The sequence below is a fragment of the Aspergillus bombycis genome, assembly GCF_001792695.1.
Source record: "Aspergillus bombycis strain NRRL26010 chromosome Unknown contig00037, whole genome shotgun sequence".
NCBI lineage: Eukaryota > Fungi > Ascomycota > Eurotiomycetes > Eurotiales > Aspergillaceae > Aspergillus > Aspergillus bombycis.
The window spans coordinates 43,546-59,685 of NW_019170039.1; the positions used below are offsets into that span (position 1 = coordinate 43,546).

The window sequence follows — 16,140 nt, forward strand, 5'->3', positions numbered from 1 at the left end:
AATATCCGAGAGAGCCCCTAAGGGACCAAGGGTCTACGGAGTCGGGTTGTGCGTCCATGGCCCGGTGATCGACATGTGAAGTCCCTTTTACATCCAGGGTCAGGTTTAAAACTAACCACTTCGGACCATCCTCCTTGTCTGAATGAAGTAAACAATTCTCGGCGAAATCGTGGCCCGCCAGGTGATGACGACGACGCTGGAGACATGCAATTGAGACATGACTTTTGCGTTTTATTGTACTCCATAGCCGATATCGAGTTACCCACGGAGCATTTACCTGAAAATGCGGGGCTGAAACGTCGGTTTCTCTTGCCCGCTTTCTTAATCTATTTTTTCCGGGTTGCTGTGAGGCTCGGTCGTATATCGGGTTTCCCCTGCATTGTTCAGCATCTATATGCTCCCTTCTTGGTCCGACCGGCCCCATCTACAAGTTACCATAACTGTACATTCAAGCAAAGAAGGAAAAAGGAAAACAGAGAGTTTTTTCCAGCCCCAAGGTTATTACCTAAAAACTCACGAAAATATCGCGCAGCGGAGTCGATATCAAAAAGCGGATAGATCAAGCACGGAGACGTAAGGGCACAACTTTCAACGGATAAGTAGAGAACTCTATATTATACTTTTTATTTTTTATTTTTTGGGCGGACGAACGGCGGAGGAATGCAGGTGGCGTTTGCTTACTTTGTTTTGCCTGGGGAGGGAAAAAAAAATAATTAAAAAATAAAATGCCAACCCAAACCCATCAGTCCCTACAAAAAGATGATAGATCTATATATTCCATACAATCAAGGGGCACTACATACCGCTCTACTCAAGGTAAATTTTGTGTAATAAAACATCAATCTGAAAACAAGTAATTGTAATTTTGAGTACATAGTATCAGTCAATGCATTATCCATCGAATTGCAGCAAGCAGGCAGGAAAGAATGTGTATATATGGATCGTAGAACCACGGCTTGGTCACATGCCTATCTTATAGTTATGTTCTGGTGCATACCGATAGACAACCCGTTAGCATTCCCCTGTATTATGATATCATTTTTAGCAAGATTGCTGCAGAAGTGTTGATGCATGGTTGAATGACAGGGAGTGGCGGGTGGGTTTAATATCAGGCCAGGCGTTCCTGGTGACTATATCAACGGTCCAATCGGGTTGTTTTGGAATTCTTCAGGCGAGAATTCCTCGGCGACAGACGTCACGTTTATACTCCGAGACGCTTGCAATGCCTTTCCATTGCTTCGCAGTTTAGATGAAGTCAGCTGTGAATGTGAGTGGTAGGGAGTTGTATCATATAGTACTCTGGTTCTTTTCGTCTGTCAAGTTCTAACTTCAGGGTGCGCGTCTATTGAGTAGTATATTTGGGTATGTTCTCGGACCCTTTGCTGTTTAGAAACTGTAACTTGACTGGGGGAAAAGTGTTATATTCAATGTCTAGGTAAGGATTATGTGGCATACGCTGGTGTCAACATGCTTATAGTCATGTAAACTTCGAGTCATTTTCACTCTCATATTCACCCTCGGAAATATGAACATCAAAACCATGCTTTAAACATACCCAGGCGCCTGCGCCTTCGCCTTGCACACATAAATCATCTTGCCTCGTATAGGAACGTCAACTCACAGAACGATATCAACTTTCCTCACAAAAGGCTAACAGAGAAATAAACAAACCGAAAATTCCAAGAAATGTAACATGCAATATACAATATGCAGCGAACGCCGGACCAATCCAATGCGGATGAAAGAAATATCAGAGAAGAATGTGAATATCGAGAGATTGTCAATGAGGAAACACGGTGGTCAGCTCATGTTGCCCCAACCCGGATTTTAACTGGGTGTCGCAAAATAATGCAATGCGAGAATTGAGAAGATATTTCGCCTGCATCATGATGAGGGTGACAGGAGAGCTGCGCGGATGTCAAGGGTCCTTGATATCAGCGAAAGTCGGTGTCGGACTGGGAGCGCCGAAAAGAGCTCAGCAACATTTTCCTTTCTTCTTGGTGATTTCAATTCTCTCATCGAGCTCATCTCCGACACTACTCGGCGGGAATCCAAGCCAGCTTCGACGCTTGTCACCATGTCCCAACCTAAAACTACCGTTGCCTTCCAGAGTCCCCGGCCCCACCGGCGATGTAACGCCGTCCAGGCCTAATGTAGATCCCTGGGATGAGGTAATGCCAAGTTGTTTATTGCGCTGCTCCACCAGCTTGCGCGTGATGACCTGGAAAACCTCCTCGATGCCCTCGCCGTCCTTGGCGCTGATTTCATGACAGCAGTCCCATCCAATATCTTGTCCCCAAAATCCGCTGCTGCGCTTGCTGTCGAGACCTTGGAGCGTGGTGCTAGACGAATGGCTGACACCAGCCGTCGGTGGGGGAGTGGACGCCTGAGACGGATACAGCTGCTCGGCGACGTAGGCGATGGTACGTTCAAAGGGGACTCGACGACAGGATGGATCCAATGCTACAATGTCCGATTTCGTTCCGACGACATGGATTACAACAGGGTCCTCATCGCCCAAGTTCTTCTTCAATTCCAGTAACCACCCCGTCATTTCCTGGAAGCTTTGTTCGTCCGTAATGTCGTAACACAGGAGACAGGCGTTGGCGCCACGGTAGTACAACCTAGAGATACTGCGAAACCGCTCCTGTCCAGCAGTGTCCCAAATTTGCAGGCGGACAATGGTATCCGAGGAACTGTCGAGGACACGCTTGGTGACGAAGGATGCGCCGACGGTGGACGCGGTTCCCACAGGATTGAAAGCGTTCTTCACATAGCGTTGGACCAAAGACGTTTTGCCAACGCCTGAAACAAGTTGTTAGTCATGAGCGAGAAAGGGGGGAGAGACAAGGAAACTCGGTGTCCGTACCTTGTGAGCCCAAGATGACGATCTTGGCCTCGAGAGATGAACTCATGGCGGGGTAGACGCAAAGGCGGGGCCGCTGGAGAACTGAATTTGCATGTTCCAGCAATATTAATGGTAACCGTAGGACGAAATGGAAGCAACCCGGCAGTGAAAACTACTAGTAGTACTCGTATGCAACGGCATGCACGTCAGATCCCGATGGTAAAATAATCAAGATAAATAAATACTGATATAAAGGAGAGAGAGAAAGAAAGAAAAATATCCCGACAGAAGAAACACAGTGGGTAATAATCAAACAAATCCGGACAATAGCAAAGACGGAAAATCCTCTTTCACAGCCAAAATATGTGGGAGAGGAGAAAAGGAACGAGAAGATGTTTCAGTGGTCGATGGCGGAGACGAGGCTCAAGAGAATTTTACGAGAACATTTTAATTAGAATACCAGTCATCGCGATCATCGACGAAACGTACATTTTACAAGGCGTGACAGGGCGAAGTCAATCAGCTGACCCCCACAGAAATCAAGATCCGGTCAGGTGTCAACCCCATCTTCATTGTTTCCGGATTTATTTCTTCTCGTCAACGCTCAAGTCGATTGTCTTTCTGCTTGGATTTTCTCACCTGACTCTGGGGGGTTTTTTTTTTCTTTCAACGGGAACAATCGAGAACCATTCGAATCGCCAGTAATTACCGATCAACAATCGTTAGTGCGCTCAGACAAGGGGACAAATCCCTTACATTCTTGGCTTTGAAACGAACAATAACAACATGACGGAACACTAATGAGACCTTCAAGCAAGTTTTCGCTTCATGCGAAAACTCTGTTTCGATGATCTATCATGATCAGTTGGAAACTATATGATTTTCATCCACACCGCGATCCTTTAAAATAACTATATACCTCCGATGACATCATCCAGGTACCTCATTTAAATTGGAATCTGCTGTGGACCCCCAGATTAGATCAGCCTAATTACGGATACATAGCCCATGGAATTCCAGATTGTGGACTCTCGTGCCATAGTCCCGGAGTACCCCAGAACCAGGCGGATATCTAGTCTGGGAATATCTGGGATGATTTGACTGCTGGCTTTGCGACACATTCGGTCTCGGACAAACTCTAATTATGAAACAGCGACGACGGTGCATGGGGCCCTACATGCTTCTCAAGCTCGTATATTGAATGATGAATCAAGTGATGTCTGTGGACCGACAAGGAACGCGCAGCAGAAAAAATACATTATAATCTATACAAACAAGGTGCTTTCTCCACAGCGTCCCAATACCCCAAGGAATATGAAATATTATTGTGGAGGATCCAGGAATATAAGATGGCACACCGGGATTACAATAACTCTACAGCCTTGTAGAAAGTATTTGGCAGAATTGTCTAGGTATTGACCCTTGATGCGTGATAGCACGCGATCAAAGACTTCTTCGTGGCACCAGTTCTTTAGCAGCCGTCATGTTGGACGTGACTACCTATAGTTGATGCGGAGATTATGATATACGAACGGCTGCGATACGGCTCGGTTGAAGGTATATAACTTGGAATCGAATCCAGCCTCGCCTTTCCGTCTTTCATCAACTGTCTATATATCAGCTAACACTAAGAATACCATATTAATCTTAGTTACCAGCAGCCTAGGGTACTCTTCTAACCTAGAAATTACTGTGTTCTTTGAGAATACTACAGTTAGTCGCCCAACCTGTGATGACTATAATAGAGAGAATCTTGGTGGCTGTGCAAGGCGTGTGCAGCTACTTTGCCTGTGTCGGATCTAGTTCCGATAAGGTTGCTCAGTTTCACGTCAAGTCCCTTCAGCTGAGGGTAGAAACTGTGCATCTTGGTTGAACTATATATGGCTCCTTTGCATCTCAGGCTGCATTCGGAAGGGAGAACCTCATTACATTCATGTCGTGAATCGAATACGAGCCGAGCCGTCCGTTACCCGAATGTTACCCTGGCACATGATAGTCATACGTCGGAAACTCACCTGAGTGTCCGGGGCAGGGAAGGAATCTCGTAATTGAGCGTGAGGCTGCTGCATCAGTGATCGGTGTATCCGATTCCTCCGTTGAGGTAGCGGATTCCTGGGTCTCATACTCTCTATACCAATTCATTAGATCATGAGGCGTTCATTGCGAGCCCTATTTAATAAACTTTTAGAGGATGAAGAGCAAAGGACAACAGGGGTTATCATAAACCGACGTTATCTAAGCTTGACGGATTCCTAGGGCTGATTACGGCTTAGTTTTCTAGTAGATTTGTGATGTGGTATTATCGAGGGGACATTAGAAGGCAGCGTGAGAGAATAAACAAGTGTTTAGATTAATGCAATCCGGAGATTGATGAAGGACGTTATAGAGTTCCTCCTTGAAAGAGGAGCCTCCGCATCTGCGAATGTTATGCAACCGATCAATAATATCTTAATTGCATTGGAGACAAGAACCACAATCGTAAGAGGCTATATTGTGGTTTACGGTGCTCTGGTGACTTCTCATTCAGAAATTGGCCCACTAGACTCCCCTAACCCTCCCAACATCATTCGAAATTTAGAAGTCAATACTTGATAGACATGCGCTGCATTCAGGTAGTCGGTGTGAGATAATTCATTAGATATAGAAACCAAACTTCATACGCAGTCCGAAAGGTAATAACATCAGCTTCTACATAACTTGAGCTTTCCAGCAGGTAGATGATCCCATTCTCTATCCTTTCCCGCGACCTGTTACAAGGGGCTTCGACAATGCAGTCAATATTTGGCCCATTGGCACACATCTTGCTGATGAGCCACAACACGTTCAGCCGATTGGGGCGGGTTAAGTCCCATTTAGCGATTTACCAAAAGGAATGGGGGTGGGGAACATTGTTGAGATTGCATGTGTACACATATAGGTATAAGAGGAGGACGTGACAAAACCGAAGGTCAAATTTGGTGCGGCTGACTCTTCTGTGTACCCGAGAAGGCTTCGCAACTGAGCAATCCCAGCCGACCTCCTCTCACCCTTACAGTTTCATATCAGAAGAAGGTGAGGACTAGTATAGCAGAGCTTGATGCTGCAGCAAGGGTCGCTATGTCCCAAATCTCAGAGGATTCATTGCGGGGAAGCAGTAAGGATTCAGGATTGTGCAGTAGAGAATGGTCCTACGTATCTTTAGGTAGGAGCCCTACTGGAGTAAGAAGTAGTGTGTTTGGTGACATTGCCACCGTTTGTCCCACAAAGGGTTCTGTTGGTAATCTGCCACAATGCTCATGCTGTGGAATCATCCCCACACCGTATTCTCGAGGGGGACACTTTAGGGGATGCCATTGATGACTTCCCCACATAGGCGTGGGGACTGACTGAACTTTGACTTGAACATATGGGCCGTGTCAAATAACGATGTCTAGTGCCTAGGGGCGGACTAGTATTGTTTTATTAGGACTGTGCCCAAGAGATTACTATCTCGAATGGCTATCAGTGCTCCGTTTGCATTAACTGGAGGTAATTTGGTCGCTCATTTTGGTAATGCGACAGTTGCTTATGTTCCAGATCGGTATTATGCACGCCTATTGGTACTTAATTTCTTACTTTCTTTTTCGAGAGCAATATGAGAAATGTGAAGATTGACTTCGATATTCTATTCATATCAAGTCTAATGCAAATGATCGTCATTCATGACAATCCTCAAAAGTATACACATGATTTGCTCTTTGGCAAGAAAAAAATTCCACAGCATCCGTTCCACGGAGAAAACTCAGGGGGTAGTCATATCTGAAAGCCAAATAAACAAAACGGGGAATCAATTGAATAGCTGCACCGACTCAGGGCAGCCACGGCGCCGAATCCATCGGCATTAAAAAAACGTCAATATAAGAATGGTATATAGAAAGGAGAACCCGGAAATAGAAAATCGGCATTTCACAGGCTTCAGGGTGACCGATGGGGGGAAATATCTCTCCCGATGACACCCATGCACTTTTTTACTTTTGTTTTGGAGAGAGAATTGATCAATCTATTTACTCCGAGGTCGAAGGGGAGTATTCGGCAGCGGCGACCTTCTCAGGATCTTCGGTGGAGTTGCCGAATCCATACTCGTTCGCCTTCTGCTCAATCTCCTCATCAGAAAGCTTCGGCAGTTCCTTGGAGGCCTTGACGTAGCTGATGTTCTCAGTGTAACCCTTGGCGAAGATGATGTCGATTTCCTCCAGGCTTCGGTTGGCGGTCTCGGGGTAGAAGAGCCAGATGATAGGAATGAATAAGGCGTTCAGGGCAGCGAAGAACAGGTAAGTACCCCAGCCAATGTGAGCAATCATGACGGGAGTAATCATGACAACGGTGAAGTTAAAGAGCCAGTTGCTGCAGGTGGAAACAGCGTTGGCCTTGGCACGAGTCTTGATAGGAGACAACTCAGCGGGGTACAACCAGGGAAGAGGGAGCCAAGCAGCACCGAAGGCAGCCATATACAAGAATAGACCGAACACAGCACCCTTAGATATCTGCTTATCATCAGGAATCAAACAAGCGAAGGTGATAACCATGGCAATGGTCTGGATAATAGAACCACCCAAGAACAGCTTGCGACGACCGATCTTCTCGATAAAGAACCACGAAAAGGTGGCAAAGATGGCATAAACAATCATGTTGATGCCACCAATCAGAAGGGCTTCGTCGTTGCTCTGATGCAGGGACTGCTTCAGAAGGACGGGCAGGTAGTAGATCACTGCATTGCAACCTGAAAGTTGTTGGAAGATTTGAGAAGAAGAGCCGATAAGCATACGACGCAGATGTTGAGTACGGCCGCCAGTCAGAAGGTCCCTGTAGCGAGTGGTGGCTCCAGCACCGGAACTATTATTCAAGTTAGTCACTGTCACATCGGGTTAAAGTTTTTTAAGGCAGCAAACATACGCTCTGATAGAATCGATGACCAGGTTCTTCTGGATTTGAGTCTCCTGGTCATGAATCTCAAAACCACCAAGGGCAGCGAGCACGTACTCGCCCTCCTGGATGCGGTCCTTGGAGATCAAATAACGAGGAGAGTCGGGAAGGAAGAACATTCCAACAATAATGATGACACCGAAGACGATCTGGAAAGCAATGGGGAAACGCCACACCAAGTCATCGGGGCCATAGTGGGCTCCAAAGTCAATCCAGTAGGCAATTGCAGTACCAATAGCAATTACACCACCCTCGATGCAAATCAGGAGACCACGGTTACTGGTCTTGGAGCATTCGGCCTGGTATGTGGGAATGGTAGAAGTGTTCATGCCGTTACCAATACCTGTGATAACACGACCAATGAAGAACTGAAGCAGAGGAATATGGTCGACAAATGAGGTAACCTGGATGATGACGCCAATGATCATGACAATGGCACCGGAGAAGATCATCCACCGACGGCCAGTGTGGTCACCAAATATTAGGGCAAATATAGCACCTGCCAAACAACCCAATTCGTAAACAGCGGTTACCAACGCTTGCATTGTATCATCGTCCTTGGTGGCAGTAAAAACATTGTTGAACGCCTTGTCACTAATGATACCAGACATGACACCCTCTGCAAACGATTAGCCTTCCCATATCTTCGACATATTTCCCTAGTTAGAGGCGAGGGATAGGGTAAGAATGACTTACGGTCATATCCGAAAAGTAAGAAACCCATCGTCGCGACGGTGGACACGGCCAACGACAGTGGCCTGCCCGACAAACCAGCAAATGTAGGCGCCATGCTGGGCTAGGTATTCTGAAGAGAGGAATAGGCCAACAAGAGGGATATGCACAACTCGATATGAATCTCCGGTGCAGAAAAAGGAGATCGAGGAACAGTCGCGATCGTTTCCCGGCGGTTTCGTTCCGTTCTTATTGCCTGAGGATCGAACCTAAGAAGATTGACAGGGAAAGTGAAAGACAAGCGATCAAACGCGGAGAAGTCGGGGGGGGAAAGGGGGGATTATTTCTATTTCTCCAGGTACAGGCAGTTGTGGCGATCAGGCATGCCTACTGGGCAGCCATCTGTTATTCCCCCAAAATGATACTCCACCAACCTACCATTTTTCATAGTTAACCGTACCATTGTTTGTTTTGTGGAGCAGGGGACCGGATGCATCAATAACGCTGGTTTAAGCATTTTTTTGGCGCGGTTTGCAAGGGGCTCCACAGCTCAGTGGGCCCAATGGAGTAGTACAGCTGTGACATCACGCATGGGGTTCAGAGGAAAGAAAAAAAAAAAACAAATAAAGAATAATGGGTAAATTCTAAAAAGTCCAGTTTTAAAAAAGAAAAGATCATTCACGCTACTTGATGGATCCCCTGAAGACCTCTCGGCCCACTATCATTGGCACATTCTTCCGTTCCCGATGGCTTCTTCAACTTCTTGGACCTCTGAATGCACAGTTTGCCGACTGTTGCCTCCACCGGGTAGGTATTCGGGTCCACCTTGTGCTTCGGTCGGCCTTTCTCATTCCTCGGTCGCTTTATCAAAGAATTCCGTAGAAGTCTCATTCCGTGTGTAGGGGGTTATGTTTACTCCGTATGGGGAGTAGGGCACAGCGGACGTCACATGGAGCATCCCCGACAGGGCCGACACAGGCTTGACTTTCCTTTTTCATCTCCACGCCCCAGCCCTTTGGGGAAAGTAGAGCGAGGGTTTTCCGTTCCCATGGGGTATTGCCCTTGATCACGGCCGCATGACCTGATGAGATCATCTACCATACCTCTCATCCAGTGCTATTCAAGCCTTCAATCTACGCCATACTACGTTCTCATCAGCAAAATTCGAATGCGGGCTATAGCTTCACGCCATTCCCATCGCTAATAACGGGATCCACGGTCTACCAAAGCTTCTCACGATCGTGCCGAGAAGACGGCTTGAACGCTATCCTCGGACGCTGTTCGGGAAGCCGTTCCCGTTTATTGGTTTCCCGACCGCGGCTAGCGTTAACCTGCAAGGAGAGATGTTAGATGGTGCCAATAATATTCGTGCATAGATCAAAAAATGAGATTATTCATAAGAAGACGACAAAGCAATTTCCATGAGTAATCACAACTGCTTTAGCGAAGGTAGCATCTGTTAAGGAACTTAGGTAGGCGTATCATTTGCCTATCACAGCAGTGATGGGAGATGATAATCCGTGATTTGACGCCGGACCTGATGACCGCATGGGTATCCTCCACCTTGGGTGTGATTGTTGGCTTCTGATAGACTCAAACACGGATTGGTCTCCACGTCCCCAATTTTTTGGTTTCCCATCTTTGGATTTGCATGGGTGATTTTCCTTGCGTGGGTTCGACCCAATGATTGTTTTTTCTCGGCCTGCCGCGGTCTTCGGGACCCGAGAATCCCAACTCCTTACCTTTAGCTGATATTGCTCCGACACAATTGTTCCACCAGATACACCGGCTGAAAACGTATAGTCAATATCGGCTGATCCAAATAACATAGACAAGGGCGACCAGTAAGAAAACTCCTAATATGCCCCGTTTTGTGTAGAAACGGACGCACCAGTCATGTTGCACATCACACGGCATAAGCTTAGTAACTCATATGTACAATGCTCCCTCGTGTCCCATGCGGAGCCCTCGAGCAGAAGTCCACTTCGATAAGCTTCTGCCTTGCTTCGAAAAAAATTCTGTTAGTACCGCACTGCTACACCAAAATCCCACGTTCACGTTCTGTCTGTCGCACCGTGCCCAAACAAATCGTCAAGCCGACAACAACATCCCACGACAGTAACCAGAACAGGAACTACATACGTCAATGCGGCCCCTCACGGATAGACTGCCAAGCGCCAAGGGATTTAAGAAGCAGGGTCAGGAATAAAGCTCTTGATATTGCCGCCTTAGCAGGGATAAGAATTGGACAAGCCCTCTTAGCAAATAGCCCTAAGCGGTGGAGAACAAAGGGTGGTGGAGGCGAAGGTGGGGAGCAGCCAATGCTCGAACAGATCCAAGTGGATGTCAGTAGATCCACAAACGACGCGCACGAAGTGAAAATCGTCATCATATCTGCCAATGACAATAAATTTGTTGCCTGTCCTCTTCGTTAAACACCAATGACAGTTGATCGTTCCTGAGCTCCCAGCGGGCCTGCGGTATACCCTAACTCGTCAGAATTCTTTGGCCCCTCAGGTCCCCATCCAGCTTCACATGGGCCCATGTCCACACGCACACTAACATTTTCATCTCACTACGTCAGAGGCGCATGTTGCATCCGGAATGCGGCGGATGGCTCTCGAGCAATCATCGTGTGTACAGCGAAACAAAATGCTCCGCAAAACCCACACATTCGACTGAAACAGTCGCGATAGTAGCACGGGCGATGTTCACACTTCACGCCCACCACGAGACGAGGCTCGCTCGTTCTCCGAAAAAGGGCTCACGCCCCGGTCGGATACCTGCAAGATGATGTTATCTGACAAACGAACGGTGATAGTCCGATCTGATATCTACTCTGTACGCTGTGACAGCTGTCGATGACGACCACACGTGCGGCGTCTCCCGCAGAAGGATCATGAGATCAGTCTTTAGAATGACGTCGCAGCTGTCACATGCCTGTCCGTTGACACATCCTATATCAGTGGCTGCATACTCGTGTATAGCCGCTGTAGCGTCGAAACATCTGATGCCTGTCTGGGCTTCAGAGGGCTAAATCTGACACCATTCCTCATCAGTCGTACGGTGCATCACTGCATGCAGTCCGCCGTCTTCTTCTACGCCAAAACCCACCATATTGCATTGGTCTCAGCGTCCAGGCAAAACTTCGGCCACCTTCAGACCCATCCCGAGTTATAGAGTCGAGACAGCGGGCCGATGCCGAATTTTCTCGGTCGGCTTGAGGTAACCGGCCCGCCTGCCGGGCAGAGAGGTCTTGGCTAGCCGGTGAAGCTCCGACGGGACAGTAAGAAATGGACGTTGAAAAATGGAAAAGAAAAATCTGCAAGCACACACCGAATACCGAAACAATTGGTTGGTTTGATTAGGTGGAACAAATATGCGAATGAGAATGAAGGTTAGTCATCGTGTTGCTATAGGTTGAGTGCCAAGTGTTAATGGTACTCAACATTAAGTAATAGGAAATATATGATGAGCTTTTGACATGATCAGACGTAGGAGTGCTGTGATGTAGAGAAGCTTGCCAGTAAAATGCGAAGTGTGTAGACCAGTGTTATACCAAAATTCCAGGGCTGGCTACACAGGAGGAAACAGGTCGGGAAGCCGAGAGCTTAAGTACAACAGACTCGGCACGCCGGTGCCGATAGAGCTCGGTGTATGCCGGAGGGCCCGGAAGTAGTCACGAGGCAGAGAAAGGAATAGAATCACGACGCGCCTCAGGGGCAAGATTCCACAGAGATCTTATTATAGCCTGAGACTGGTCTAGATGCTTCAATAAATTAATTCATGCAGTGACGTGGGAAATCTGAAAGATACCTTGTCATTGGATGCATGTTCCCTAAAACAAGGCATGTAGAGTATAGGGGACTGTGATGAAGTCATCAGCCATGCTAGGAGTACGGCAATGATGCACAGTACAATAAAGGGGGAAAGAGATCCATTTTACGATTTCTTCGAGAGTTGAAACTACAACCCAGCTTCTACTGCGCAGTACGTTGCGTATCTTCAGTGTGACAGTCATGTCTCCGTTTGAGCTCTATTCATGCCTTCGAAAACAGAGCCGGGCGTCTCAGTTAGTTGTATTTCATGACTACTTCCTAAGCGCGGGGTCCTAAGATTGAATTATATCATGTTCTTCAAAAGCATAAAAGCGTAAATTGCACTTGAGTTCAAAATGGACGTTGTCGACGACGCATTACTAGTCAAATCACATTGCAAGAAACCAGATGAATGACAGATATTTATCAGCAAACTTAATCACCACAGCGGTATTCATGATGCGGTTTTTGAAGCAGAGGCTTCCTGCTTCCGAGACTGCTTATCTCGTGCATTTGCCTACTAGCAACTATAGAGCATGACGGGTGCTGGATCAACAAAGAAATTCGCCATTTCGAAGGCTTGCGGGAAAGCGCTACGGCCACCAGATAACTGCGCATTGGTAATATATGATTGAAGATCGTCAGCCTTACATCCCAGATCAGCTTCATGCGATTCGAGACCCTAAAGAATTGATGCCTTGCCGCCTGAAAGTTCTGGCCATCGTCCCTAGCATCGTTTGCATAGTTTGCAATTCACTCGGCAATGTTTCTCTCTTTGCTAACCTATATTCTTCTTTCATTGAGCTGAGACACATTCAGCATTCCATATTTGGAAATGTATGCAGAATGTCTCTGCATGTTTACTATTCTTGTCGACCAGCCCTTGTTCCATTCGTTCTGGAAAGCGTGTGTCACAACATCGTGCCCCTTGCTTGGCTTGTTACATGAGTCTTAAGATTCAATTCATGTTTCTGCAAGTCTAGGCCCAATAATGTCTGAAGTTGTATTAACTCGATACTTTTAATTAAACATTGCAATCCAGACTGCATATGCAAGGGGAAGAGAAGGGAAGAAAAAATGTTCATCTGATGTGTTGCCACCTACATACTTGATATGCAAATCGGACTCTCCGCTGTCTATTTTGAAGTCCCCGATCCAGCCAGCCCCAGAAGAATGAAGAGCTGCCAAAACTACTTCAGAAATGATTCACCTCATGGGGACCGCGAGTCAATATACGTAGATCAATTGTAGGGGATGTCCGGCGCTATTCATTCCCAGATCATACCCGATCTAGAGAAATGAATTCCCAGAGAATTTAAAGGGGCTTTAAGGGGGCACCCTTTGTGTTGCCGTGAAATGTTCTCGGGAAAATTGTTAGTAGGTTGTTTGTTCCACCATGAACGTTGTACCAACCGACTGGAACTTGGCAGCTGCCGCAACAAAGTCGGCCGAGAAACACGGTCGCCCGAATCGGATCCCCGCAATGGTTCCCCAGGCTTCGCGGTTTAGCACATCAACTCCCGTTCTTTATCGTTTATCCGACCAACGAGTGCCCTCCGATTGCTGCGAGCCCCATTTCAATTCGCTGTCCATTATCCCGAGGTCCATTCATGCGGTCAGCCTAAGCCCATCTTGTAACCTCGTCTCTTGAATTTCTGGGACAAGACTTTTACTATCTCGCCCACATATATAACTTCCTTGGGACCTCCGGTTTCTCTTCTACCCTTCGATCAGTTCGTCTTGCCACGGAAACAATTCCTACCACTTTTTTTTTTTTTCATTTCCCTTCCAAGATGAGCAAAGGCAAGCTCACCGGCGCTGATGTCGCCCAGCACAACTCCCGCGACTCTTGCTGGGTCATTGTCCACGGAAAGGCGTACGATGTGACCGAATTCTTACCAGGTATAGTACATTGCGGATCTTCAGGCTTGGAGTTATCTAACGGTAGCAACAGAACATCCCGGTGGCCAGAAGATCATCCTGAAGTACGCAGGCAAGGATGCGACCGAGGAATTCGATCCCATCCACCCTCCGGACACCCTAGACAAATACCTCGATGGCTCTAAGCACCTGGGCGAGGTCGACATGAGCACCGTCGAACAAGAAGAAAAGGTTGCCGACCCCGAAGAAACAGAGCGGCAAGAACGGATCAAGCGGATGCCCCCGCTGCAAGCATGCTACAACTTGATGGACTTTGAGGCCGTCGCACGGGATGTGATGAAGAAGACCGCTTGGGGGTACTACTCCAGCGGTGCCGATGATGAAATTGTAGGTGGCGACATTACAGATCACAATATACCAACAGGCTAATTCGACCGCTCTAGACTATGCGTGAAAACCACTCTGCCTTCCACAAGATCTGGTTCCGTCCTCAGATTCTTGTTGACGTGGAGAATGTTGACTTCTCCACGACCATGCTCGGAGCGAAAACATCGATTCCCTTCTACGTGACCGCCACTGCCCTCGGAAAGCTGGGTAACCCTGAGGGTGAAGTGGTGCTCACTCGCGCTGCTCACGACCACGATGTCATCCAGATGATCCCCACATTAGCTTCCTGCTCCTTTGATGAGATCGTCGACGCCAAGAAGGGTGATCAGGTACAATGGCTGCAGCTTTACGTGAACAAGGACCGCGAAATCACCAAGCGCATTGTCCAGCACGCTGAAGCCCGCGGCTGCAAGGGTCTATTCATCACTGTAGATGCCCCTCAACTCGGCCGTCGTGAGAAGGATATGCGTTCCAAGTTCTCCGAGGAGGGCTCCAACGTCCAAGCCAGCGGAGGCGATGCTGTTGATCGCTCCCAGGGTGCCGCCAGAGCCATCTCGTCGTTCATCGACCCTTCTCTTTCCTGGAAGGACATCCCTTGGTTCCAGTCCATCACAAAGATGCCCATCGTCCTAAAGGGCGTCCAGCGCGTCGAGGACGTCCTCCGTGCCGCCGAGATGGGCCTGGACGGTGTTGTCCTCTCCAACCACGGCGGTCGCCAGCTGGATACCGCGCCCTCTGGCATCGAAGTCCTCGCAGAGGTCATGCCCATCCTCCGGGAGCGCGGCTGGGAAAACAAGATCGAGGTCTTCATTGACGGTGGTGTCCGTCGTTCCACGGATATTCTGAAGGCCCTGTGTCTAGGCGCCCGTGGTGTAGGTATCGGACGGCCATTCCTGTACGCCATGTCCACGTACGGGCAGGCCGGTGTGGACCGCGCGATGCAGCTCCTCAAGGACGAGATGGAAATGAACATGCGTTTGATTGGAGCCACTAAGATTGCAGACCTCAACCCCAGCCTAATCGACGTGCGTGGCCTGAGCAGCGGTCACCATGCTTCTGTTCCCTCCGACACCTTGACCCTCCGTGCCTATGATCCTCTCCAGGCCCCTCGGTTTAGCGAGAAGGCTAAGCTGTAGTGGTTGAAGGTTCTCTTCATCTTTGCGCCTCTGGGCTTCTTGGCCTCCTTTCCTTTTGCATGTCCTTCTCATGAACCTTGTTTTGCGGTTATGTTGTTGACGGTCGTTGGTTGATAGATTCGCCACCTTGCCGATTGTATATACCCCATCGTCAGATTTGGACCGACGATATATGATGGCGATTCCTGTACATTTAGTGAAAAGACGTTACACACTACCAGACATATAGACATGATGTCTGGGTTATAAATATAAACACAAAGAATAGATCCCAAATTTGAATAACTTTTATTATCTGCTTTCAACTAGTCCCATACAAGAATTAAGAATAATTATAAGATGTAACGCCGCTAAAACACCATGCATAGCGCACCAAACGACCCTATGTACATGCACACGTCAAACATTACCTCCCCAGGCTATTTACAACCCCCAAGAACAAGACCGACATAAGTCT

At 47.8% G+C, this 16,140-nt stretch overlaps 3 protein-coding genes across 3 annotated transcripts; 1 reads left to right on the plus strand and 2 right to left on the minus strand.

The window, feature by feature from the left end:
* Positions 1–1,975: 1,975 nt before the first annotated feature.
* Positions 1,976–2,915, minus strand: ABOM_006008 (Rab family GTPase; the record flags this gene model as incomplete). Its single annotated transcript, XM_022533137.1, has 2 exons — positions 1,976–2,805; positions 2,870–2,915. 2 exons carry the CDS (start codon positions 2,913–2,915, stop codon positions 1,976–1,978), a joined length of 876 nt encoding a protein of 291 aa, XP_022389582.1.
* Positions 2,916–6,870: 3,955 nt separating this feature from the next.
* Positions 6,871–8,579, minus strand: ABOM_006009 (putative MFS monosaccharide transporter; the record flags this gene model as incomplete). Its single annotated transcript, XM_022533138.1, has 3 exons — positions 6,871–7,699; positions 7,760–8,408; positions 8,486–8,579. 3 exons carry the CDS (start codon positions 8,577–8,579, stop codon positions 6,871–6,873), a joined length of 1,572 nt encoding a protein of 523 aa, XP_022389581.1.
* Positions 8,580–14,072: 5,493 nt separating this feature from the next.
* On the plus strand, positions 14,073–15,683 carry ABOM_006010 (L-lactate dehydrogenase (cytochrome); the record flags this gene model as incomplete). Its single annotated transcript, XM_022533139.1, has 3 exons — positions 14,073–14,181; positions 14,234–14,547; positions 14,604–15,683. The coding sequence occupies 3 exons, from the start codon at positions 14,073–14,075 to the stop codon at positions 15,681–15,683; spliced, it is 1,503 nt and encodes a 500-aa protein (XP_022389616.1).
* Between the last annotated feature and the right edge of the window lie 457 nt (positions 15,684–16,140).